At 39.0% G+C, this 27,496-nt stretch overlaps 1 protein-coding gene across 1 annotated transcript in view; it reads right to left on the reverse strand.

Annotated features, from left to right (window-relative positions):
• Nucleotides 1–27,496, reverse strand: part of fbn1 (fibrillin 1) — a 124,632-nt gene that overhangs the window by 16,315 nt on the left and 80,821 nt on the right. Inside the window, exons 36-56 of the mRNA XM_041794486.1 lie at nt 25,010–25,132; nt 24,149–24,271; nt 23,876–24,043; nt 20,685–20,753; nt 20,435–20,560; nt 18,405–18,527; nt 18,156–18,314; nt 17,993–18,064; nt 17,779–17,904; nt 17,537–17,659; nt 14,667–14,792; nt 14,457–14,573; nt 14,241–14,366; nt 14,027–14,146; nt 9,251–9,376; nt 3,867–4,019; nt 3,667–3,729; nt 2,952–3,071; nt 1,413–1,532; nt 1,195–1,317; nt 571–702 (exon numbers count right to left, since the gene is read on the reverse strand). Coding sequence (XP_041650420.1) covers nt 571–702; nt 1,195–1,317; nt 1,413–1,532; nt 2,952–3,071; nt 3,667–3,729; nt 3,867–4,019; nt 9,251–9,376; nt 14,027–14,146; nt 14,241–14,366; nt 14,457–14,573; nt 14,667–14,792; nt 17,537–17,659; nt 17,779–17,904; nt 17,993–18,064; nt 18,156–18,314; nt 18,405–18,527; nt 20,435–20,560; nt 20,685–20,753; nt 23,876–24,043; nt 24,149–24,271; nt 25,010–25,132 — 2,538 coding nt within the window. The remainder of the gene's footprint in view (nt 1–570; nt 703–1,194; nt 1,318–1,412; nt 1,533–2,951; nt 3,072–3,666; nt 3,730–3,866; nt 4,020–9,250; nt 9,377–14,026; nt 14,147–14,240; nt 14,367–14,456; nt 14,574–14,666; nt 14,793–17,536; nt 17,660–17,778; nt 17,905–17,992; nt 18,065–18,155; nt 18,315–18,404; nt 18,528–20,434; nt 20,561–20,684; nt 20,754–23,875; nt 24,044–24,148; nt 24,272–25,009; nt 25,133–27,496) is intronic.

A 27,496-nucleotide genomic window follows, 5' to 3' on the forward strand; every position in this document is an offset into this window, starting at 1 on the left:
GCTGTATTAAATAAGAATAGCTCTTTACATTTATAGTCTTTCACATCTTTTAATTTTTTGTTGTTTATCTTCCTACAATTGTATGCTTTCATTGCTTTGTGGGTCAAATTCGACCCAATCTGGTTCCAAAATTTTAAAGCATGATGGCAGAAAGTGTAAGCAAAATGAAAAATGAAATGAAGTAATGAAAAAAACGTTGTATTGCTTTACTATGTTTTTATTTGATTTGATCACTTTCTATTGTTTTATCTCTATTTTTCTGCTGAATCATCCTACATTTCCTGGTCACCCTGGTCTCAGGTAATATTGCTGGGTTACTGTATTGCCTGCTTTCTTACAATGGTTCTCATGATGGCTCTGGGTTTGGTTGGGTTATTTATGTGGATTTTATTTTTGTTAATGTGATCTTCTGTGTTTGGGCTCTTTGCTGTGTGTTTGGGTTTTGTGTTTATTTTACTTGTACGTAAGTACCAGAAAAAATAATTCCATGCAAATAAATGGAAAGAATTAGATAGATAAACTAGACTGATTGTCTGTTATTTGGTATAATAGAAAACCAGATGATCTTACCTATACAACCATCCCCACCGGGTGCACGAGTGTATCCAGGAGAGCAGATGCACATGTATGTACCAATCAGGTTCTTACAGGTCATGCCTCGGCTGGCACAATCATCTATGCCATCCTCACATTCGTTCTGATCTGGAAAAAAAGAAACATTATGCAGAGTAAGAAGACAAACAAGTCAAAAGAAATCCACGTGAGTTTAGCAGTGATGTAACACAGACACTTAAACAGCACTCCACAGTTTTAATCCTAACACTGAGCTCTGTAGTGCTAACAGACGTGTAGTAAGAGGGCCGGTGACGTGTTTGGAGCTCTAATATAAACAGTGAGGCTACAGATATGGAGAAGTTCCTCCTGTCTCTGCACTTCCCTCCAAATACAACCGTTTCCATGGTGAACCGGCTATCTGAGAGTGCGGAGGTGTAAACAGTGACTCTGCCAGTTACTGTTTCCAGAGAGTGTTTTAAGTTCATCAGAGACAGAGGATCAGAGATAGTGTGTTATGTAACTTTATGGATGGGGCCATGTCTCCATGAGGTAATTGGTTTATTTTCTACCAACACTTGCCAGCAAATGGACCGCGGCTTATGAAGCGGAGTGTATGAGGGAGTCATTCAACTGAGGTACCTTTGCACATCCTCCTGTCCTCTCGCAGCACATAGCCGGTGGGACATTTGCACTCATATGAACCCAACACGTTAACACAGCGGAAGGCGCACAGCAGAGGATTCTGGGCGCACTCGTTGATATCTGAGAGAGAGAAAAACAATGAAAAGTCATAACAGAGAAATAAGAACTCAGAAACAGCATCATGGGTGTGATACTGCAAGTATAACTTCACATACCTTCACAGGTCATCATCGGTCCAGGCTCGAAGCCGTCGTCACATGCACACTCAAACCCACCAATGACGTTTGTGCATGTGCCATTGCCGCAGGGATTTCCAACTTCACACTCATTGGTGTCTGTATTAAAAAAAGTTGCACAAATCCAATAAAGCATGTAACCATGGATCATTATCTAACACATTAAAGTCTGTGAAGAGTTAACACAGGATATGACAGAATAAGGCTGCTGTACACATGTGAAAAGACTGAGATGTACACGTGACTGAATTTTTGATTTAGACCGTTAGAAAATTGTTCACCTCTTCCTGGCTGGGTGTTATTTGAGCAGGGCAAATATGTGAACCCTCCATGTCACCGGTCCCTATGGTCAATAACCCCACCCCTCTAATGCCACAACAATATGAAATCAATGAGCAGTTCATCTCAATACAGTCTATTGCTAGCTGATGTCACTGCCTTAATCAAAAGTTAACAGCCAATCAAATGCTGTGTTTTTGTTCACTGTGAGGTAAATTTCCTGACTCTATCAGCTGCAGTGGCCCACAGGTCATTAAAAGTATTATAATGGAGAGATTTGTGCCAGAAAACAGTAAATTTGATCCCGAACTTCTGTATCTCACATTTCACAGTAAGGTCAGGGGGCTGGCTAATTGCTGGAGTGGTTGTCTATTTTTTTACTTCAACCAGATGCAGCAGGAAAAAATGTCAACAAAGGTGTGTTTAGTCCATATTTCACTTGTCATTAGGCCTGGATGATTAAATGTAGCTGGCTGGGGCTTTGTCTCTCTCAAAGCAGCCACAGTTCCTGTCTGTTAGCATCTCAGTGCTAAAGTTTAGTAAAGTATCTGATGGTAGACATGTTCTATTCCAGCCAAGTCTGTCACAATAAAAGCCTCAAACGCTAATCATCATTGAAGACTTGTTTTGAAGAGCAACATCAGGAAATGTGGTCTTTCATTAGCATCTTAACAGCAAAGATGTCTCATAACCAAGAGAGAGAGATAACTTCACCTAACTCAGAAAATGAGTTATAAGGAATACATAAAGAGTTAAATACAGGATGAGAAAATGAAACTGAGGCTTTTTAGCTCTAAACTGTCTGCCTGTCATGACATAAATTTCATGGCTTCTCTGGTGGCTGACACAGAGAGCTGACAGGTCCAATAGTGCAGATAAATGATGCTTCTAGTCTGGTTGTAGCATTTTTTAAAAATTTGAGAGGACTGTATTACTCGTGAGTGGGAGTGTGGTTTCTGGTCATTCAACTGACACGCCCACACCCTCCTAGTGCAGATTTTACTGCCTCACTTTTCATGATTTTGAAGTTTAATTTTATAAATAGAGAGAGTGTTTCATGACTGAAATTTGGTCTGGTGTTTCAGAACACACTGGCCTGTCAAACAACAAACCTATAAACAGATATTTTTTTTAATCACTTTACAGGGACTTTAATGTTTCAGTGAGCGAGTACGTCAGAGAAAAGAAAAAAGAGAGGAAGAGGCACTGACAGAAAGATAAAACAGTCTGTAAACTTGCCTTCACATGTGACTCCCGTACTGTCCAGCCTGTATCCCATAGGACATTCACAGCGGAAAGACCCATCAGTGTTGATGCATTGGCCGTTTGTGCAGGGGTCATTCAGACATTCATCAACATCTGAAATAAATCAACAGTTAGTTCTGACGGAGTATTCTGATTGGAAAAGAAGCATTCTAATAATGCTGATAAGGAGAACAACATCACTGAATCTTTTCACTGTGTGTATCACTCACTCCAGCACAAGCAAATCACCAAAATGCTGAAATTCAGTACAACATCAGTCCAGTAATATTTCTTGATTATAGATCTTAAAATCTTTTTAGGGAACTCTGGTTCTGAAAATAAATTTCCCCAATCAAATTTTTCATTGACATTTCACAAGACTCTTATTTCAATAAACCAACTTATCAGTTTTCAGAATACTTGAGACTATAAGACAATTGATTCGGTACACAAACCACATTTGGAAACGGAGAAAAAGGCAAAGGTACAAGACTGTGTAGATGTTTTTCTAACCGTGAAGGAACTACTATGTTGGACTGAAAATCATTATGGCAGTGAACTATGATCAAATCACAGTAGTGCTTTTATTCTTACAACATCATTCCCCCTCCACATGAGATTGCTTAATTGAAGCACACCCTCATATTGTGAATAAAAAGCAAAACTTTAAGGGACATGGAGGAAAATGTTCATTCAATGACACACAAACCTTTTTTATGGTCATCTTTCATCGTCTGATATCCCTCATTGATGCAGAGAAGACGATACGCCTCTGGAACATTGAAAAAAAGTCACCAACAAATAAAATTTACATCATGTATTTGTTGACCTTATGGCCTATGTGTCAGCAGGTCACCATATCATTTCCATGGTTTATTTATTGAGTGTATGGCCAGTAAGGGAACGCACCCTGTCCTTTAGTAGGGCAGATTTCACAGGGGTCTCCCCAGCCCTGACCAGGCATCCCAGTGCAGCAGCACACCTCCTTTGACGTGTTCTGAGGTTTTGGAACCTGGCACCGACCGTTTTCAAACTTGGTATAACAGTAGTTCACTCGGACATCTGAAAATTAAAGAACAAACAGAGAACAATTAGAAACATGAAAGAGAAACGAAAAAAATAAACGATGAAGAAGAATCAGAGGCAGAGAAGCTGCTGGGTTTCACAGTAAATTAAAAAACAAACTTTTTTGGTTTTGATACAAGACACGTTTGCACCATGAGTGAAGTTATCCACTGTTAGTTACCACCAGTGAATTTAGGTGTTCCTAAAGGATGCAAAGACCATCTTCTTCATCAGGATGCATCTTCTTGCTATGAGGTTAACACTCTGCTTTGTTCTTGCCAGAGGAGACCCCCTTACCACAGATTTTTTAAGAGTTATCTGAGCTCTGTTATATTCTAAAATATTAAACACTTTCAAATGAGTAGTTTAACTATATGCCGTGTGTACCAATCTAGGAACTTTTAAAGTTTTTAATTTGAATTTATATTAGATTAAATATAAGTGTCAATTTTCTTTGTATTTTACCTTATCACAGAGGTGTGACTTTACCTGAACAGCTTGGTTGGACATCTATTCTCTTGTTATTGCCAATAAAGAAATATATTTTACAACTCTTCAGTATCTTCTCAGCACTTAAAGTAAACTTTTTATTCAATACTTTTTATTTTTACATAAGTACATTTATTTATCAGTAGTTTTACTTGTACTTAAGTAAATTTAACAAGAGGAACTGTACTATTACTTAAGAGCAATAGCCGTGTACTTTTTCCACCTCTGCTTATTTTAAGCTGCTTTTACCTCCCATGTCCATATAAAAATCTTATTTTAAAAACAGATTTGCTAGTGATGAATAAAGAAATCTGCCTGAAACAATATGGGGCAAGAAAAATTTATTTGATGAGTATCTTAGAATAAGATATACTAAGTTGTTTATGTTGCAGATCTCATTTCAAGGTGCTTACATAAATATGACCTATTTTTCCTTTCTATATCCTAAAATAAAATGTTTACCTAGACTTAATAGCAACATTGGCTTAAAACGTGTGTAGCTGGCTATTTTAAGAAGAAATCAGACGAATACACTTTACAATGTGCTTAGATTTAAGATCTTTGGCTGGATTTTTAAGATAGCAGTAAATCACTGCTTCCTTTCAAAGCATGTTTAGGATAAAATGAGGGAGAAAATCTGCTCAGATCCTTACAAAACATTGCACTGTTAGTTTTTTATTCATTATAGTGCTGATACTCTGGAAGTGATAGTCTGATAGGTACGTAATAGTACCCTAACAAATTTCCAAAAGTAGGACAGTACTGGTAAGTTATTCTGCTACCCTTCCAAACTTTTGACAATGGAAACAAAAGTATAATTGCATACTGTACCTCAGAGAACTCAACCAGAACACCCTTTACAATGACAAAAATGACACTGTAACAACAGCCCTGACGACACATTTTGGGAATATGCATTTTCCCCTTTGGATACAGTTTTATTCATTTTTCAATTCTTTTTAATCTATTTTGTCAGCAAAGTATTTGTAGCTGTGAAAAAAGGTGATCTAATCAGCTCTGGTCAGTGATCAGAGTTTGCCAGTCTCTCTTTCTCTGAAGGCTCTTGTTCCTCCTGAATGAGGCAGGCCCTTACTTGTAATGAGAAGCATATGGCTGTGCTCTCCTGCTAGCTCTGGCCTTCACTGAACTCAACACAAATAAGCTTTCTGACCGCCATAGATCACACACACCTGGCGCAGAGGCAAGGATCACATACATGAACACCTGGTGCTTTGAGGAGAATGTCAAAGAGTGTCATGTTACTTTCCTCCATGAAACTGATTTGTCAGCCTTTCCGCAAAGAGATTTATGGTGCTTTGTGCACAGCTGCTGAGCAAGTGTGTGTGAGTGCATGCACATGTGCATCTGCACGTGTAGATGTCTTTCCTCTTTTGTAGTTTATGACCCTGAATATATGATACAAATGTTCAAATGTTCAATGTGCCCCCCTAAAATATTGAAGCTTCTTATTTTTCAAAACCACAGATGAAATACAATGCTGAAATAAACAGACAACAAAATCATAGCTAGAAAAATAAGGTTAAATAAATCAACCCTAAGATAAAAAGTGGTCTGAGAGAGGTGACAGAAATGTGATTTAGGTGACAGATATTTATGGTTTAATGGTGATAATTATGGAAATTTCCAAAACCTCTACAACATTATAATTTAAAACACATAATTAATTGTGGAGTCCTAGTGGTCTAGTGGTTAAGACACATACCTCATACTGTTATTGCAATACTCAAAGTATGACTCAAACCAGGGAGCAATGTTTCATGTCATCCTCAATGCCTTTTTCTTACCCAAGATTTCTTTTTAATAATCAATGGTTTTCATTTAAAGAATAAATAAAGCATATATTGGATTGTTTGTTACCCTGTCTCCAAGCAGTTCCGCTATAACTGGCATTGCTGTGATTTAAAACACAGCTGGTGTGCTAAACTGGACCTGAATGCCCTTTAAAAATGAGCATGGGTTCAGCTGAACCACAGTTAACCTGCAGCCAAACCACAACTCAGAGAGACCCAACAGAGCTGTATCATAACATCATGTGTTTCCCTGTGAGTAGGTGTAGCTTCCCGGAATACATTATGAAATTAATATTATCATTTTAACCATGTACCTGTACTGTTGTCAGTGTTACTGTGACCTACGTCAGTGCTTTCACTGTTATTTCTACAAACAACTAGTCACTCTTGACATCCATACTGCAGGTGCTTTTTGACTGCAAGAGCTTTTCACAGGAACATGGAACCTTTTGAGGAACTCTGTTTTCACATGCAGGAATCGGGTTTGACATTTTAGTCCTGGGGTAGAAATTCTACCCCTTAAAGGCCAGTGCTTATCGGGGTAGTTCTTTATTTTAGGAACTAAGTGAGAGCTGCAGTGCTTAACAATTTTGACTGGTCAACAGCTCTGCCAACCATTCTTACACCCAGATCATTAGCACTGTAATGGCCAATAAGGGAATTTCTCAAGTCAGTAAAGCTTAACCCCTTGGGGGCAAGCAGATGGCCTAGTGGTCGCTCGGCTCATGGGAATCTTGGGCTCCTTTCCTGCACTCTCCCATCCCGGTTTCTGATTCTAAGCACTGTCCTCCTCTATCAATAAAGGCATAAAAGGCACAAAAATAAATTCAAAACATAAAAATAGCACAAAAATTAATGGAATTTGTGTTTGGTAAATTACTGTGTTGTCTCAATGCTTCTTGGCAATAAATCTTATACTGTTGAAAAGCCTATTTATTTACATGTTAAATGGTGCCACATTTGTAAGGATCATGCATCTGTGGGATGAGCAGCAGAGTTGAGTATGTGGGTTGTGCCCATGAAAAATTTGCCAGATCTTCTCTGCCAATGCCAAAGATATCAAGAAGAGATTCTACAACCAGTTGCAATCCCATATTTCCACAGTCTGGGACCGAACTCTGTCCTCCAAGATGACAACGCTCACCCCACAGAGTGGGGTTTATCAAAAACTACCTCTAAAATTTGGGAGTAAAGTGGATGGAATGGCCTGCCAGCAGTCCTGACCTCAACTCCATTGAACACTTGTGGGATCAGCTTGGTGTGTTGTTCATTCCAGAGTGACCAACATAACTACACTGACTGACTTGTGACAAATGCTGGTTGAAGAAGGGGATGCCATCCTACAGCAGTGTACGATAAGGCTGGTGACCAGCATGAGGCAGAGGTGCCAGGCTGTTGTGACTGTGTATGGTTCTTCCACATGCTACTGAGGCTCTTGTTTGTTAAATGAATTAATTGGTAAATTGCTAATACTGTACGTCTTGTTTCTTTAGACTTTTTTTAGCTGTTTGGCATTGGCAGAGAAGATCTGGCACATTTTTCATGGACACAACCCAAATACTAAGCTCTGCTGCTCATCCCACAAATGCATGTTCCTTACAGATGTGGCACCATTTAAAGGGATATAAACAGGCCTTTCAACGGTATAAGACTTATTGCCAAGAAACACTGTTACAATAAAGAAACAATCTACCAAACACAAATGTCCTTACTTTCTGTGCTAGGTTTATATTAAAAAAAGCCTTAAGCCTTTGAGATGAGGGGTGACACATCATCAAAAACCTTCACCTCATCCAGTTTCTCAATCAAGCTTTGGATAACCCTGATGACTGACAACCAACACAGACATTTGATAAGATCATAATTACATATATTATACATGTATTATCCAATTTGAATTGAAACTACGAATACAATTTGTAATAAAAATATCCAAAAAATATATTTTGTTCTTTGAAATATTGGATCCTTGGCATCTAAATCTGTATTAGTAAAAGATATGGTAGCACATAATGATACTGATCTACTTTGTCTTCCTGAAATCTGGCTGTATCAGGATGCCTGATTTGCCTAACCAGAGAACAGTTGGCCACAGGAACCATCTTGTTCCTTGAGAAGAAGTTCCTGGATCTAAAAGTACTAAAAAAAAGGAGGTTCTTCTAGTCAAAATGCACCTTTTGACTGATTTACTATATCCCCCCCCCCCCCCCCCGAATCAACCAGCTAAAGTGATATGTTAATGGCTGATGTTCAGTAGGTAGAGCAGGTTGTCTCTCAACCTGAAGGTCAGAGGGTCAGGGGACTGATTCCCAGCTCCTGCAGTCCACAAGAGATGACAAAACAGCTCCAATATAAAATAAAAAACTTGTGTTAGTGCATGTTGACCCATAAATGGTTTTCTAAATGGGACAGGGTTTGTCTTTGTCAGAGAATCTGTCTCTTTTACCGCCCATGTTGCTGAGCCCTCCACCCATCTTCACGTGTTTATCCCTCCCACCCTCAGACACTGGACAGAGGAGTGAAATGCAAACTGTAAACCTCCTCTCTGAGCTGATGATGTCATCACTTCAGTGTTCAGAGAGGGAACTCCCTAACGGAGGACCCAGCGCTCCCCCACCCAGCCCAAAAAACACACATATACATTAGCGCACACACACCAGTGAGGAAATGGAAAAGTGATCTGTTCAGAGCCACCCCTGGCCTTGTTGAGGCGGCAGCAGCAGCAGAACCAGCTGGAACACAGTGTGCTATCATGAAAAAGCAGGAAATGTCTCACACCACTGCTGCTGCTTAGTCTCCACAAACACTCAGAGACAGACTATACAGATACACTTGTATTTACACTTTGCACTTAAAACTTCATGCACAAGATAGTTTCATAGCCGCTTTCCCCCTCTCTTTCACACCAACGCACTCACACAAGATTACCTAAACATCTGCGTCCAGAGGCAGAGACCACGAAACCCTCGGGACACAAACAGGTGAAGCTTCCTTCAGTGTTGGAGCAGGTTCCAAATGTGCAGATCTCAGGAGACTGGGAGCACTCATCAATATCTGACACAGAGAAAAACAATATCAACCACCTCATCAAATTTTTAAATCTGCTTCTAATTTGAACCATCAGAGTTCCACCCTGCACAGTTCATTGACATTAATTTTTTTTTTTTGAACTACTGTCAGAGCTGCAGGGATGAAATCATAACGGTACGTCATGGTCTATGAGACTGTGATAAAATAGAATCAAATCCAACTAATACATAGTTCAATAAAGGGCGTTTTATCTGGAATAGCCTCCATGTCACGTTTTCCCTCATCACAATGACCAGCTGCTGCTGTAATTGATGCTGAGAATCTGATACTGTTCCTCCCTGCTTCCAGGAACGGAGCGCAAAGCAGGAATGTGTTGAAGTCTGCCGAATATCTCTTCATCAGTCCCACTGTATAAACAATCCAAGAGTCCTGGCTCGGACCCACTCCCTAGTGTGAAAGGGAGAGGAGGGGGGTTTTGTAGCAGCAAGACATAGGAGGCCTAGAAGTAATTAGTTCTCTTTCTTTACATATAAGAAGTTTAAGCTGAGATTTATGCATGTACGGGTGTCTATATGCATGGAATGGATCCAGTGTAAATTTGGTCAACTAACTATATACCAAAAAATGTTTGTCAATAACCTTGTTTTTCCCTTGAGCAAGACGAGACAATGACAAGAAAAAATAGATCTTTGACAAAAGACATAAGAAAAATAAGAGACAAGATGATATTAAAATGTTTGAGCAGGGCTGTTGGACATTCAAAATCCTTGATATTTCCCCTCTGTGTGTATGAGCAGAGGTGAGAGAGGAGGAAGAGTCCACATGTGTCTGTTCATATCATAGACTGTAGAAAGAATTGGACAAACCCCGTGTGACGTCAGTCATCTGCTTACAATATGCAGACTCAAACGGCTCTTGAAGCCAATCCGTGGAGGCTTCCATATTGAAATCGCGGTCTCAACCAAACTTTGGATCAACCTAACGGCCCGCCCACTAAGCGCGACTTCCTGTCAGCCTGCTAGCTAGCATTCTGGTTAACAGAAACAGAGCCTGCCAAGCTATCTGTCAATCAAACGAGACGTGCCAATCAGCTTTCATCCTAAATATAATCCAAATGATCATGGCACAAAAAAAAAATCACCCCCCGTACAGTGAGAGCACAATAAGACACTAGCTAATGAGACACGTATGGTGTTTTGAACCAGGCTGTAAACCAGTTTATTTCTAGTGTCAAAACCGCCTGTTTAACATGTGTCCAGACGGGACTTCTGATGTTCCTGCAGCCAGCCTCTAGTGGACACTTGTGGTACTGCAATTTTTTGCACTTCCGCATTGGCTTCATTTTTCAGGACCGGAGGTTGCTGCTTGGTTCATATGCAGAGCAGCAGGACAGACAGCATGAGCTGTTAGGTAGGTTTCATCGCTTCTGTAAATATCAGCACTAGTATTTGCATCAAACTAAACAAAAAATGCAGCAGCTATACCATTGGTTGATAAAACACAGTGGCTGCCAGATACATAACATCAGCTCCTGCTTCTGTGCATTCATCATGTTCATTCTTGTTCACAAAATATGTGGTTGATGCTCCCAAACTTAGTATTAAGTCCAATTAATCCTGTGAACCCTTGGCTATTTTTAACTTGTTTGTCTAGCGCATACCTATTGTCTCAAAAAGCTTGCAAAACATCGACCCTGTGGTACACAGTTGAGCTCCAAACATCCTAATTTTCAGAACAACCTTGGTTCTAAGACGGGGGTCGGGAACTCGTGGCTCCGGAGCCACATGCGGCTCTTCATCCCCTCTCAAGTGGCACTCTGCAGCTGTGCCAATTCTTTTTTTTTTTTAACATTCGAAGAATATTTTTGTAATGATATATTGAGATATTTTTGTATATTTTATCCAAAAAAACCAAAATGTAGCTCTTTCATTCACTTCTAACTTTATATTTACAGTTCAACCTATCTTATCAACTTAAATACAGGTCATATTGTGCCTCTATGGCGCAGCACATACTGGCGATTTCCTGTCTTGGGAACGAAGGTCTGGACGCAGTCTTGTCACAAATAACACCTGAAGCAGGAGTTTTGTGCTCATCACACAAGTCAAGTTTTGAATATCTGAAATCAGGTTTAGCAAGAGGGTAAAGGTCGGAATGTGAAAACAGCGATAAACTTTGACAAGTTTCATACTAAACCGGTGCGTCCGTCGGACAAAAGTAGTGTCAGCGGAGAATATGAATGGTGATAACATTAAAAACAGCATGAAAAACTGATACAAGTTCACACTTAACAGCTTCAGTCAGGTAAAGAAAGAGAGAAAGGAGGCCAAGGGATCAACAGAGGGCTGTTAGAGCAAAATAAATAGGTAAGCTCACGTTTTATTGTTATTCTCTCTGCTGCTGTGAGTCAATATTATCATTCAGAAGACTGATAAATTTAATTATTATTTAAATATCCTTGCCATACAATGAATGCAAGGTTGTGTATGAGTGTGCATTTGTGCTGTAAAAGATCAGATTGTTGATGTTTGAGCTGAAAACATCATGTTTGTTAATGTAGCGCTGTCCACAGGGCTGACATGAGTCACTCACAAAGAGAGAAAGGCTGTAAACAGCTAAATCTACTCTCTCATGGATATTTGGAGTGATTATCGTGATTGCTCCGTTTTGACCTTCTAACTGTATTGTTGATGAAGTCTGTGACTCAGTGGCTATGTGACGTAGACAGACAGACAGCAGCATAAAGAGAGGAGATGAAGTGGAGAAGATTTCATCTGTAGGTTAACAGTGGGCTACTACAATATCCTGTATGTATATCCTGTAACTGTCTGACAGCAGGTGTAAGAGGCCTGTGCGGATGAATAAAGAAGTAATGATAATGATTATATCAGTATCATTAAGGATAAAAATAAATAATCCCTTGCTGATAATAGCACTTATAGATAAAATTATAAAAATGTGTACACAGTTGTTTCCATTGTAGTTCTAAATCCATAAATGCATCAAAATGAAAATTATGATTAAAATGCCAGGTTAGAATAACTACTAAGTGGAAAGTTATCAGTGAGATCAAACATATCAATGGATGGCCACATACCTTTGCTCAGTCAGCTATGTCGATAGATAAAGACTTAGGCTAACTGACCGCGTCACCTTCATTAAAAGGTTCAAATATATTTTGTGGCTCTTCAAGGATTTTCTGGAAGGGGATATGGGCAAAAATGGCTCTTTCAACCAAAAAGGTTCCTGAACCCTGCTCTAAGAATATGTGTGCTGCAGTAACGTCACTTGAATTTAAAAAGGAAAAACTTAAATGGAATTCAAATGAAAGACTTTTATGTGTGACACACAGTAAACAATATTTTTTGGACAATTTTTTTATCCCATCTCTTGGGAACTAAAAAGTAAAAAAAATTATTCTATGACAAAAAGTCCTCAAAATATTTGCATTTCACAAAAAAAGTCCTTGCACTTTTTAATAGGCTAAATTTTTAAGTCATTATTGAAAGCTACTCAGGCCCAACCAAGGCCGTCTCCAGACCCTCAGATCCCTCTCGCAGATCATAACTGTGAGACGCCACATCTATCAGAACATAAATACACGTGAAACATCTCAAAATGAAATTGGATTAAACTGTAGTCAGGGCAAGGGTTAAGGTAAGGATTAGGATACCAAAAGTTAAAAGTTAAAAACATGACCCGCAGAACCGGATTACAAAATGTAACAGGAAAAAAGCTTGTCCTCCATGAAAACATGCTAACTTATTTTCAGTTGCTTCATTAGCTGCTTAAGCTACGTAGATAGCTATGTAGCAAACATAGATAAAACTAAAGCTAATGAAGCTAACATTAGCTACACAAGCAACATTATTATGGTAGCTTACAAGGCTTCATTAGCTGTGTAAGCAACATTAATGGCAGAGCTGTGTAGCAAATGTAGCTTAACCTTGCGAAGCCTATGCATACAAACAAACCTATTGTTAGCTTTGTTAGCTACATTACTTCATTAGCTGCGTAGATAATGTTAATAATGTTAATAATGTTAATAAAGCAGCTATTTAGCTTAAATATTATATCCTTTTTGAAATGTTGCTTAGTCTTTAATGTTTGCAACATGGCTATTTCAAGAATGTAACTGCCAGACTTTGTCTATGAATGAGGCTGAATTAAAAAGAATCTGAAACTTGATAAGCATTGTACCAGCAAATTACAGCACTTATGTTGTGTCAGACACGGCGTCTCACAGTAACAGAGAGATCTGCAGTCTGCAGCCAGACTGGTATGAAAAATAAAAGACCCCCTCCCTTCTGTGAAAGTAATCTACAAACGAAAGTCCATCATTCACGATATGACCACAGTGTGTTACATTTATAATAATTTTCAAATGTCCTATGAAGTTAGAACACGTTTCGACAAAAAGTAAAGACTAAAATATGAGGACCTTTTATTGAGTAAACTGGACTAAAATGTCTTGAAGTTTTAGTTTCCATTCACTTAAAGTAGTCTAAAACTCATAAACAGCTGCCACAAGAACAGTGCACAGGTCCCCTGCTATGCCTGAGCTGAGATTAAATAGTGTGCAGATTTTTATGACATAAGTACTGTGTGTCTTTCTATGTTTTGCTTATGTTTATTGAGCATGACAAAGACAGGGCCAGCTTTTGGCTGCTGTACCTTCACAGGTTTCCTCATGGACATAGTAGCCAGGCGGACAGATACACCTGTAAGAGCCATCCAGATTCAGACAAGTTCCTGCACCGCATGTGCCTGGATTCACTGCACACTCATTGATATCTGAGAAATAAAGACATGAAAGAAGCTGAAATGTAGCGTAGATCATTACATTCAGATTTACTTTGAAGAAGTAATAAATATGGCCGTTCCTTACCTGTACAAATTCTGCCGTCTAAACTGAGCTCATAGCCGTCATTGCACACACAGAGGAAGGCACCCACGGTGTTCACACACTGCCCATTTCGACACAAGCCCCTCTGTGTCAAACACTCGTCCACATCTGATCAATGGAAAAACAATAATTTATCACTTGAAATCTAAAGCTCTTTTGCTTCTTCTATTACATAATAACTACTGTAAATTCACCAACCTATGCAGTCACTATTGTGTGAGTTGATAAAGCCAGGGTAGCAGAGGCAGTTGTAGGAGCCCACTGTGTTCTTGCAGGTCCCGTTTCCACACGGTTGTCTCTCACACTCGTCCACATCTGAAACCAAAGAGGATAGGCACAGTCTCATTGGGAGAGCAACCACATCACTCACGTCAGAGTCAAACTGATAAAACCACAGCCAAAACTTACCAACACACATGGATTGGTCTCTTGTTGTTTTGAAGCCGTTGGGGCACAGGCAGCGGAAGCTTCCCAGCGTGTCGATGCACTGACCAGGACTGCATACACCAGGGCTTTCAATGCATTCATTACGGTCTGAAAGAGGAAAAAGTTAACAGTCACAAAAACTCAGGGTCACACCACAAAGCAGGCGAATACAACGTCACTCTGAAGAAGCTCTTAAAACACTGGTTGGTCAAATGACTGTAAGCAGTGTTTAAATAAAGCAATTTTACCTAATGTGGTAACTATAAAGTATGTGAAAACTTAATTTGGTTCAAATTTGGGTTTCTTTCACTCATAAAGAACTTGGTAAATATCTAGGACCAAATGTATTTGTCTATTGTTAACTTGTGTCCCTTGGTTTACTGACTGAATTTATTAAAAAAAGGAATACCTATTAATTAAATCATCAGCAATATGCAGTAATGTCAAATATCAGGATCATCAGTTTTAACTGTAGTCCTTAGGCAGGTGCTTATAAATCACAAAATTAATTTTACTACCACAGAAAACCTCACAGGACCATCAACATGATTGTTTTAATTTCTTGAAGATATCCAGATTTCATGTATTTTCATAACATAATTACTCATTTTCTCTTTAGGTCTGTTTGGAAAACACTTGTCTGATAAATGTCCAAATAATAGCCTTTTATTGCCAGTCCATAATTTTTTTCTCTCTCTATAGGTACACTCGACTCCCGCCTTAGACACGTAATTTTAAGCTGTTGCAAATGTCAGCTCTGTACTTTCCTCAGACATTAAGATGAAACAGAGTACTGAATAAGAAAATTCCAGTCTTCAGAGTCAGAGGGATGGATTTTTCTGATACTTGGGGAGATTGTGGACAGGTCAGGGGCAAATATTTTTGCTAGAAAAGCCTGAAAAAGTGTATTTGGCATACTATGTGACCTTTAAAAAGTTTGTTAACAGAAAGAAATGCTTGTTTTTATTAATGAAAATGTGAAAACACTGTATGTGGGTATACCCACTCACATTAATCTGTACTAATTACATAATTCCTAGGGCGTTTTTAGATTATGGAGTCATCGTTAGCATCACTGTTTTCTTTAAGTAACTAATAGTTATTAAAACTATTCTTTTGCGCTCTGATCATACTTGCAGTCTGTGATTTATAATTTGCTTTTGTCCCAGAGTTAAAATGCTGAGATTATGGAGTAAAAGTGACAATAATGTTATTTAAACAAACAAACAAAAAAAAAAACAGTTAGCATGTCATTCAAAAACTAAATTTCCCACAATGCACAACAATGCATGCACAATGGATTAAGTTTATCTTAACTCAGTGGCTTGGAATTGTCTTAAAAGGAAATTATGTTCTTTGGAAGTTCTCATGGCCCACAAAAATGATGTGCTGGGCCAGTTTTGGACCCCAGGTCTTGAATTTGATATATGTAAGTTAGACTGAAATGATGATGCAATTCAAGGCAACAAGTAACAAGACAGTCATGATATGTTGTTCGCAGAAGAGCCAGCTCTAAGTGCAGGCTCCTTTTGAAAGTGATGGGAGCAAACTCTGTTTTAGACAGTTTCTTTTATTTTTGCTGTTGTTTTTATATATTTGCTATAAAAAAGGTAAATCAGTACTAAACTAAAAGATATGAGAACTGAAAGACCAGCTCTTATTACTGAGCTGAGACAAATAATTTGGATCGCTAAAAGCTGCAAGACCTCACTTCAAGTGAAGATGGACAGGCATAAAAAAGCTATGCTTATTATCTATTAGCAGAATGCTGCATATGTCAGTTGATGGGATGGTTTTTAATGCCTGCTGAAAGCATCTCCAGCTGCATGCACATGCTTGACCATCTCCTCCTCTTTTTTTCTTGTATTCTACAATCCTCCCTCCCACTTCTTTCCTCTATATCTCTCTTTCACCCCATCTGCAGGGCCTTAAAGGGGTTTGTCATGCCTGTAAGCTATTTTGGACCCCTAAGCTTCCCCACATCGATGTCAGTAAATGTTTCACAGTGTTTCTTTCCTGAAGGAATCGTTCTAACATCTAGTAAATAAAAAATTGTCCAATCACATTCTGGCTGATGGTGTGGTCCTTGCTAGTGAAATGAGGTAAAAATCTTTAGACCAGTAAAAAGATTTAAGTCTTAATGACTGGAAACATTTAGAAATTGACTTGAAATCACAATAAATGTGAAATGTTGTTTCAAACATGCTTCTAATACTCACACAGGTACCAATTCAAGGATTTTTAAAAATTCCTTTTGTTTTCCACAGTCACTAACTCAACATGCCTAACTTGTTTTATAGAACAAAAATGTCCATTCAGGCTGTTACATAATGGTAAATTAATGTCACATGGTACTGAAGTTAACATAATTATTATTATTAAGCTTTTAATAAAAGAGTCTGGCCATGTTTTGTTTTAGGAGATTCATGAAAAGCAGGAAGCAACAGCTCTTCCTTAATAACAAGCCCACCATGAAAAATGTATCCTCAGTCTGACTTTCATTATGCTGCCTGGGGTATTTTTATTTTTGGCAAGAATTTACAGTTAAAAGAGTTTCATATGGGTGAGTTTGATACAATAGCTACAGGAGACAGGACAGCATCAGGCAACAGGAAGCACAGAGGAATCTGCATCATCTTCATGGACGAAAGCAGCTTTTTGACAGCCTTGTCTAATCTTCTTTATAATCCTGATCTATGCTTCCAACAATCCTGTATAATCTCCTCTAAGGTCATCAGGAGTTGACTTAACCGCTGCAAGTTCAGTGAGCAGTCTTACTTGTGATCGTTAATCTGAGAGCTGCTGACACTTTTGACTACTCTAAATGCCAAAGCTGATTGCTGCAGCCTTACCGAGACACTGTCCAGTGGGGGTGAAGCGATATCCAGGTTTACACTCGCAGCGGTAGCTTCCAGGCATGTTCAGACAGGCTGCGTTTTGCTGACACACTGGTCCATTCTGACACTCATCAATATCTGAAAACAGCAGGGACAAATGTGTTCAAAGGGTTTTAAAAACAGGTTAAAATACAACAAAGGAGTTCAAGATGTTTTATGAGCTGGCATCACATCTTGCAGAAGTTTAACAGGCTTACCTTCACATATCAGAAGCTTGTCGTTGTAGATAAAGCCAATGGGGCATTCACACCTGAAGCTGCCAATCATGTTGATGCAAACTCCGTTCTCACACACACCTGGAATTTCTCTGCACTCGTCAATGTCTAATACAAGACAGAGAAAATGAGACAGGGTGAGAGCAAAATAAACTTTCTTTTCCACCAGATAAACCTTAGAATGATAAGATCTTACCAATGACGCGTCCAGTGGTGATGTCAATGTAATATCCTGGTCTTTCACTGCCGCACAGGACTGCAAACTCATCTGAGACATCATGAGGGTTAAAACGTTATTTTTGTTGCCTTAAATGTTCAAACATGTTTTATGTTTTAAGTCTGTATGTATAAAAACTCACCAGTGCTGGGAACAGGACACTGTTCACAGGGTTTATTCCATGCACGGCCGATGTTATAAGAGCAGCAGCACATCTTTTTGGTCATGTTGAAGGTCAGCTCTCCGTCGCATGTGCCGTTGTCTGAGTAAAAGTTTCTGTAGCAGTAGCTTTTCCTCATGTCTATATGTGCGTTCAGTAAAAGACACAGACAGTTAAACACTGCACTAAAAAAACTACAATAATCTAACAGGGATGACAGTGCAGACCTACCCATGCAGTTGTTCCCTCCGTTGACCTGCATGTAGTCCACAGGGCAGATGCAGGTGTAGTTCCCGATGGTGTTGTAGCACTGGCCTGGGCCGCAGATGCCTGGTCGTTCACACTCATTGACATCTAAGAAGCAGAAGTGAGCCCACCAAGTTTAACTGTCTGATGAGTTCTTTTAATAAAGTAATTACTCAACATATGCATTTGTCCAGCTTTTAACCGAAGAACTTCTTGCATGCTGTAACAGTTGAAATTGTGCAATGTACCTTTAAGACATACCAGGTGAGTAACATCACTATAGGGAGCTATTCGTATCCATAATGTCAGTTTGAATGGTGCTCTTGCTATGGATGCATGCCTGTAACTAAAACCCTGATTTCCTTTTTGCCTCTCAAGATAAACATAAAGAATAAAACATCTACTGTTTTATTAGGTTGATTTGTAATTTATGATAAATTACAAGCAGTGTGAGAAAAACACAGATACATCTAAGTGTGCACTCTTGGCTAGCCTCCCCATCTCCACAGCTATCAAAAACAGCATTAACCAAGAAACAAGGGCCCAAACCATCACAACACAAAATATTACAATCTATATTTTATCTTCACAGTACTTCAAACTATCCTGAATCCTTGTCTTCATCTCTTTTTTTGTAATTTAATGACTCCAGTGCATTTATTCAGATAATTATACATCTAATTATGGCAGTGATCCTCTGAGCACAATATTTCACAGCTCATCTTTAGTTGTGAATTCCAACCCCAGTTTTATCATCATCTCAGACTGGCCACACACTACATAATTCTAAACTTGAATTTAGGCCCCGATTCAAGGCTTGTTGCAGACAATTAATAATGCCACATGACAATCACACCACCTCTTCTGGCAATTCTATGAATTCAAACTTTTTCTTTTACAGCTCACAAACATAAACAAAACTAACTGGATATCAGCAAGGATTTTACCCCTGGATTTTTGCTGCAACGGTAACGCAGGCCAGGTAAGCCAGCTGTGGATTTTGATCGTCCTCCATGTTTGTTTTGCTTATGAAGTCACATTAGATCACGCCAGTTTCTGTGAGATCTTGTGGCGAGTCTTCAGCAGGTGTGTGGTCTCACCATGGACGTGTCGTGTCGGCTCAGACGTTTCTAATATAAATCAGTTGAAACTGTCCTGTCTGTGGTTTCCCTTGTTTTTTTTTTAAAGTGTTTAAGATCTCAAAGGGGTCCAGTGTGTGGCCAGCCCTATACTAACATTGTGCTCATCCTGGATCCCAAACAACTAATCAAACATCCACAGGAGATCAGAGGCCTTGATTCCTTTTCTATTCATGTAAACAACAATTTTGTTCTTGCAATTATTACACTTGCCATACAAAAAAATCTTTTTCTACTAGCATTTCTGAGAAAAATAAATACAGAGCTTGTTAATTCTGGTCCTCAAACAGCTGAACTGTTGATTCATGTCGTGAATTTACAGTCCTAGACTCTAAAGAGCAGACGCCAGCTTTTGTTCTTTGAGCCAACAAACACTTGTTAATTAAAAAACGGCTTTCCACGTCATTGCCTAACCTTTACACTCCTCTCCTCTGTGTTCCTTCTCCTCTTTCTAAACTCCATCTATCATTCCTCCATCTCTCCTCATCATCTCCGTCCTGTCTACAGGGGATGTAGTGTTTCCCAAAGGAGAGGTCTGACCACATCAGAGCCTGGCTCCTCTGGACACAGTTAGGCGCTCAGCTGTCTCATTCTCTTCTCTGAGCTTTGTGAGGACAAAAAAAAAGAGCGGAGACATATTGAGCCAGAATGAGCTGCAGTGTTGTCTAGGGGACAAAATGATTCAATATTTCTTTTGTCTTTTTTCGCTCTCCATGCTTTTTCCTCCCTCCCCATGTGTCCTCGTCGAACAAAGGAATCGACGGCTGGACTCAATTTCCTCCTGACTGAAACGTCCCAGGGCAAGAGCTAGGGAGGAATCGGTCACCTGTGTGCTCATGTGTCTGCAGCATTGAAATACACATGCTGATGATTTACCTTCACAGACTCTGGTTTCTGGGTTGAGGGCGTAGCCTCTCGGACATTCACACTGGAAGCTGCCAAAGGTGTTGATGCACTGGCCGCCCTGGCACAAGCCTGGCAGCTCCTGGCACTCGTTGATGTCTGATGGAGAGAGAGAAACACTCAGAGGCATCCTGGGTGGGTGGGTTTTATCTATGTGGGGGAGTTTTTAAAGTAAAGCAGTGACGACCACACACAAAAACATGATGGCGTGCTGCAGCCTGACCTTCTAGGATGACTGTGATGGGATTTGGTCTGAAGCCTTCTCCTCCGGGACACAGCGTCTTGTACTCAGCTGTAACACAGAACACATTACATGAACCAGTGACAACACACAAACCGCAATCAAAGCCGTTTTTTTGAATTATTCGACTAGACGCTATGCATAGTAAACATCAGTATCATAGGACATTCTCTAGTCGTCATCTCGTTTCCTGTCACTCTCTGTTTGTGCTTTTGTTAACCAGCTGTCTCCGAGCACAGACTGATCCGCAGAGCCCAGCAGACCGGACGTGACTGCAGCTACTCAGAATTACAAAGCGAAAAAGAAAAAGTTTCTGTTTTTGTCATAGAAGCAAGCATTCCCCTGAGCTGAAGTGGGTGAGTCATTCCTTGTAATGTTCTGAACCATCTGTTGGCAATTTCAAGTTAGTTGCACAAAGCTGTCTCATCTTTACCAGAAACAACAACAACAAGAGTGAAAACACACTCATCGCATGACAAGAGCAGGCAGCCTGAAAACTGTCAGGGAAAGGCAAGCTCACACCTCAGAGGGCTAAATTGACATTGTTGTCTACTCTTTGCTGGAGTTTTGGCTTTCTTGTCTAATATTCATTCAAGTTGGAAACAAAAGATTTAAACCCCCTCAGGGGGCATATGGCCATCAGGTGTCCATTAAACGATTGATCGCTCTGCTCTGCTCTGCCTCAAAGTACTTAACATCAAAAAGAAGGAATTAACAAGGTTGTTGATCGAACAAGTGACTCAGGAAATATTTAGAAAGACCTTTTAACTTGATAATTATAATCCAAACACATTTTTCAGCCATTTTAAAACAAAAACATCAGATCACACTTGTCTTTGATGAAAGCATTAAAGGGATACTTCAACATTTTGGCAAATTCGCCCATTGCCATAATTCCTATAGTCTTAGTAATAGGTTCGTTACCTTCAGTTGTCGGTGCAAGCCGTTTTTAGATCGCCGCTGCCGAGTTCAGACCTGCTGTGCCAACTCAATGTAAGCAGACGGTATTCCGTCTTTCCCTCATCAAACTCATCAAATACACAATCCAACAACTCCAAAAACATTCTCGTGGACAAGTTGTGACCTGTACTTTCACCAGGCTATGAAATAATCATGGAACATTACGAGATGGAGATGTTTTAAAGCTAAATGCAAAGCTGGAACTACACTCCAGGCATGGCTGCTGCACTGTGTCACTCCTTCCAGTGGTTCATCAAGAAATAGTTCAGAGTATTTGCTTCATGTGTCATAATGTTACATAGGTATACGTTATTATTTCATAGCGTGGTGAATGTGCAGGTCACAACTTGTCCACGAGAGCATTTTGGAGTTGTTGGATTGTGTGTTTGATGAGTTTGATGAGGGAAAGCCGGAATACCGTCTGCTTACATTGAGTTGGCACAGCAGGTACGAACTTGGCAGCGGCGATCTAAAAACAGCTTGCACTGACAACTGAAGGTAACTAACCTATTACTAAGACTATAGGAATTATGGCAATGGGCGAATTTGCCAAAATGTTGACGTATCCCTTTAAGTCTGTGTTGTCTTCTCATTGTCTGCCTTTTCAGGCTTTAACCCTTAAAAGTTGACAAATTCTTTTTTCCATTTTGTTTTCTACTTTGTCTTTTGACAATATAAACCACTCATTAAACTTTTACCATGCTCACAATTGGTATCATGTCTTTCAGCACAGTCTAAACTTTGAAAAAATAAAATAATTAAAAAATATTCAAAAAAATTGGTAATCAAAAAAAAAATACATCAAAAAAAGATGAAGTTTCCATTTCTAGAGTTAGGAATTTTTCCAAGTAAATGTGGTAATATTACATATATCAAGCTAAAAATTAATGCTTTTACCCATAATTCATATGTGTCTACAGGTGTTTTTTATCCACTAAACAATGCCTACGTTTAAAATAATATTTAAACTAAAGTATACAAAGAAAATTATGCCACTCTTTGCATTCCAAGACTGTGAGGGATTCCCAAGCAGTGCAAATTGAACAAACAAATCTGTATAAGTGAGCCAAAATCAAGCTAAATACAGAAAAATACATTCATAAAAATAGGAAAATTTTTCTGTCACCAACTGTCCTAGTGTCCAATATTTTATGAACACGATTATTAGGAGAATTAAATTACATGTACAGCATTTTTACAGAATGAATGATAGGCATATAGAAAAATATGAGATTTTTTTCCTACAAAATATACCATAAAATGCTGAAGTTATGAGAAATTACAAGTGTCAGTCCTGAACAGTGTGAAGACCTTTACACTATGTTTACCCCAAATGTAACTTTTCGAATTATTGATCACAGATCAATTATTGATGTGAAAAATTAGACCTTCACTGTGTCTATAAACCTCAGGCTCATTTAGCATGTACAAATTTTTAGTAGGCCTAAGTAATATCTTTATAGAAATATCTGCATATCTGATCTTAGATTTCTTAGATGCTGTCTCTTTGCTCCAACTCCAATTTAGAAAATAACATTTTCAGCTGGAATAAATAAGAAGAAATATTATTTGAACTTATTAAATAAACTGATTGATTGATTGATTGATTTGAACACTGGGTAGACGCTTGTTTTTAATATCTGCTGTTAAAAAGTAAATGAGGGGGTTGGATAAAATAAGTCACCCTACGATATGTTAACTGATGCTGTTGTTAAGGTTCAGTTTACGATCTAAATTTCTTTTCTTTTTAAATAATTAATCTGAATGGACAAAAAGTATTTGGACACACCTGTTAATCATTGAATTCAGGTGTTAGAATCAGACCCGTAGTCACAGGTGTATAAAATCAAGCACCAGTCTCTTTTTGCAAACATTTGTGATATAAAAGAGTTGTTCTGAAGAGCTCAGTGACTTCAGCCGTGGTGCTGTGATGGATGTGACCTTTCCACTAAGATGTTTCATGAAATTTCATCCCTGCTGAACACTCCACATTCAACTGTAAGTGATATAAGTAGAAAGTGGAAGCTATTCGGAACAACAGCAACTCAGAATGCAACAGAATGAATGGGCACAAATCCCCCCAAAAATCTTTCAGAAAGTCTTCAAAGACGAGTGAAGGCTGCTATAGCTGCAAAAGGGGGAACCAACTCCATATCATCTCCGATCAAGAAAAGAAACACAGTAAAAGTCTTAATTTTGCTGTGTTGACTCACTTGAATTGACAGATGGGCATGATTCACATGGATTTCCCCAGCCCTGACCCAGGGAGCAGCAGCAGGAAGCCTTGGAGACACCGACTCCGATCTCATTGGAACAGTCCAAGCTCTCTGACGCATCGCCTCGCGAACGAACATCCAGGTAGCAACTTCCAGAGCGTGTGTCTATCCACACACAAACATAAACGTGTACAGGTAAACAGGTGCTTTTCATTCAGAATAACCAAATTAAGCAGCAGCACGGTGTGTTGAGAAGCTGCTGAGTCTCACCTACGCAGCCCACCCGTGTGGGGTTGAGTTCAAAGTCTGCTGGACAGTTACAGTGGTAGCTTCCAGGGATGTTGACACACATCCCATTGATGCAGATGGTTGGGTCTAGACATTCATTTATATCTGGGGAAAAAATACAAAATAACAATTTACAAAATCTATTCATTGTCACAAGTACAAAAGACTTATTCATTATTTTATATCCACAGCAAGAAAGAGGACTTTTTTTATTGATGGCTTTAAGATTCCTGCACATTCCCTCAACATTTTGCTGACAGTGGACTCTGAATACAAATCCCACTGTTTTCTTCTCAATTTAAATTTAGGAGTGTAAAAGTCTATAAGGAGTATTTACTAAACAGTGCAGCACTGTTTTCGTCTCATGGCTGGATTTCAAATAATGAGAGGGAAAAGCTGCTAAAAGTGGCCTTTCTGGTAAATGCTGCAAACAATACTGGAATGCACTGCATATGGCTTCATTCATCAGGAAGGCGTTTTTAACCACTTTTCTCCCTTATTATGTGAAATATACCCATGAAAGCAGTCTTTGATGTAACATCCAGCATTTAGGTCACTCAAGAAATACATTATTTCAACCACTAAAATTATGAATTTCTCCAACTTTGAAAACTTCTGGAAATATTTTAGGAAATAAAGGTGCTCAGCTATAATATATATATATATATATAATATATATATATATATTATATATATATATATATATAAAACATAGGATGAGCATTTTTTTAATTGATGCCATTTTTTCATAGCTGAAAATCAATATATCGTACCTTTGATGGATTTGGCATAAAAAGGGATTTATTTGAGCTGCAGCTGGACTCATGTTTTGACTGGTCTTACCTGTGCAGTTTCCTCCACTCCTGTCAAGTTCATAACCGATGTTACATTCACATCTGAAAAGCCCTGGGATGTTATGGCAGCGTCCATTGACACAGATGTCAGAAAAGGTACATTCATCTATGTCTGTAACAGATAAAGAAAGGGAAAGAGAGTGAGAGGAAGAATGATAGAGACAGGGGAGAGAGAGGCCCAGCTGTGAGGGATTAGTAGATCATGGGATCATGGTGGAAAATTGGCAGCCTGCAATAGGAAGTGAAGGCCGCTCACCTCTGCTAAAGAATGACAGTTCTGGGGCAAAAAATGCCCAGACATATCCAGCCAGACACACACATACACTATCAGAGCTGCAGCCAAGGTTATGAAATTGTGCTCTTCCACATCATTACACTCTGCACAAGTCATTACTGTCCAGTCCTGCCTGAGCTGATGCAGGGAAGACTGGACAGGTTATTTCAGGATGTTTGACACATCAGCAAAATGAGGTCAGTCTGCTCATTCAGTTGAATCCTGCAACACCTTATCACTGGGAGGATGAATCACGCTTGTCTGCCACCACTGATAAATGTGTTCATATGCTGACCTACAATGGCTCAGCTTAGGATTTTATACAAGATTACTCCTCCGTTGTTTAGCTCTATGTGCAATATTACCTCATCCTTACACTTCATCATAGTCATATAAAAGCAACATCCAGGAATAAATAACCTGAATGGGGCATAACGTGCCTGCAGCTTTGCCTAGAATTAGCTCAAGATTAAAACCTAATGCCCCTTTGTCACCACTATGCTGGCACCTGAAAAAGCATAGTTACATTTTAGGTTTCTTAAGTGTGTATTGAAATTCTTTCACACTGTAACTGTGACTCTTGCAAACCTAGTTTAGGGGTTAACAAATTATCAGCCTGGCCCAAAATCAGAGCTGATATTCAGCATTTAGCAATTACTAGCTATGAATGTCACACAATACTAGCCAATCAACAGTGTCGCCTGGGTGCCAATGACACAGAGAGTGAGTGCATTACTTCCGGTTTCCTGCTACGACTGCGTTGCTTTCTTGTGTCAACAGAGCTAGCACAAAATTGTTCATTTTGCTTCATTTATTTAAGGAAATGTTGCATGCAATTTTACTTCTGTCACATTAACTACATTTTATTTATCATAATAAATGCGTGTCAGTTCCAAATACTGGCTATTAGTCTCATGAACTAAAAATAATCAGTATCTGTATTGGCCCTGAACCAATAAGTAAATAGCCATGCAAATATAACATAATAATTATGAAAAAGATTCACAAGATGCACTCACTTAACCAAATGTCTAAAGACTGGGTTAACCTGCCGATGGTTGCAAGGTAATGTGTGCTAACTCATATGATATGAAACTAAAATACTGATATCAGTGGATATTAGCTAAAAAAGTGAAATACTGGTATCAGCAGATAAAAAACATGCTGCCGATAATTACAGCTGATATTTTTGCTTTAGATATTTGCCTTTATCAGCTTTAAATACTGGCTGTGAGAACAAATAAGTTAGTGGATTTAGTGGACCAACAGACCTTCCTTAGCTGAATTTGTTTTTTTATTTATCATTATCATTCCTTACACTTTAAAGTGTTTCAAGGACTACTATTTGTTAATTCATTAATCCTGAAACTTTAAATTGTGTGTTTTAAAGACTGAAATTTAAGGTCTGCAATACATTTAAATATCAGTTTCGATATCAGTGTTGACTAAAATTAATTTGTAGTTTTTGGGATATCAGAAATCTGCAAAAATCCAATATTGTGCATCCCTGGATGTTTCTTGTATCCTGTAATTTCCACATACATCGGCTGTAGAACGCTTCACTGCACCAAACAGACTGCAACCTCGCACACTGGAAGCGTATTTTATAACGCAGCACAACAAGGACAAGGGCAGAGATCATGGGGAAACTGCATGTTCATGCTGGAATAATAGATTATTTTGCCTTTTTGGGCAGCTTTCTCAAAAGTTAACTTTTCCTCATTAATGGTGCCGTTGTAGCTCTTTCGCTCATACACCTCCTGATGACCTTTTGCCCTTGCAGCAGGATAAGACGTAATGTTGATATACAGTGTAGTGATGTCTCATAGTGGCGAGTCTGTGCACTGTGCTTTTTTTTTTTTTTTTTTAAATTACTTTCTGGCTGTTTAAAAACGATCACAAGAAGCCAGTGCTGAAAAAATAGACCTGCAGTGCATCTCCAGTGAAGCTGAGTGGCACTTCAGGGACACGCCAGACTAAAGCGTGGGCAGAGGAACTGCCCCGATTGACTAGAGAGGGAGCAATTTGTTCCGCGTTACAACTCGCTGGGATTGCAGTGCAGTTGTTGTAATAGGAAACTGGAGGTGATTTTCCATTATCCTGCCACTGATTTGCCTGATGCTGATGATTTTAGCATATCCCAAAGTCACTCCCCATGACTAGTCTTAAAAATCTTGTTTCTAGAATGCTGGTTGAACATTG

The sequence above is a fragment of the Cheilinus undulatus genome, linkage group 1 (assembly GCF_018320785.1).
Source record: "Cheilinus undulatus linkage group 1, ASM1832078v1, whole genome shotgun sequence".
Lineage (NCBI taxonomy): Eukaryota > Metazoa > Chordata > Actinopteri > Labriformes > Labridae > Cheilinus > Cheilinus undulatus.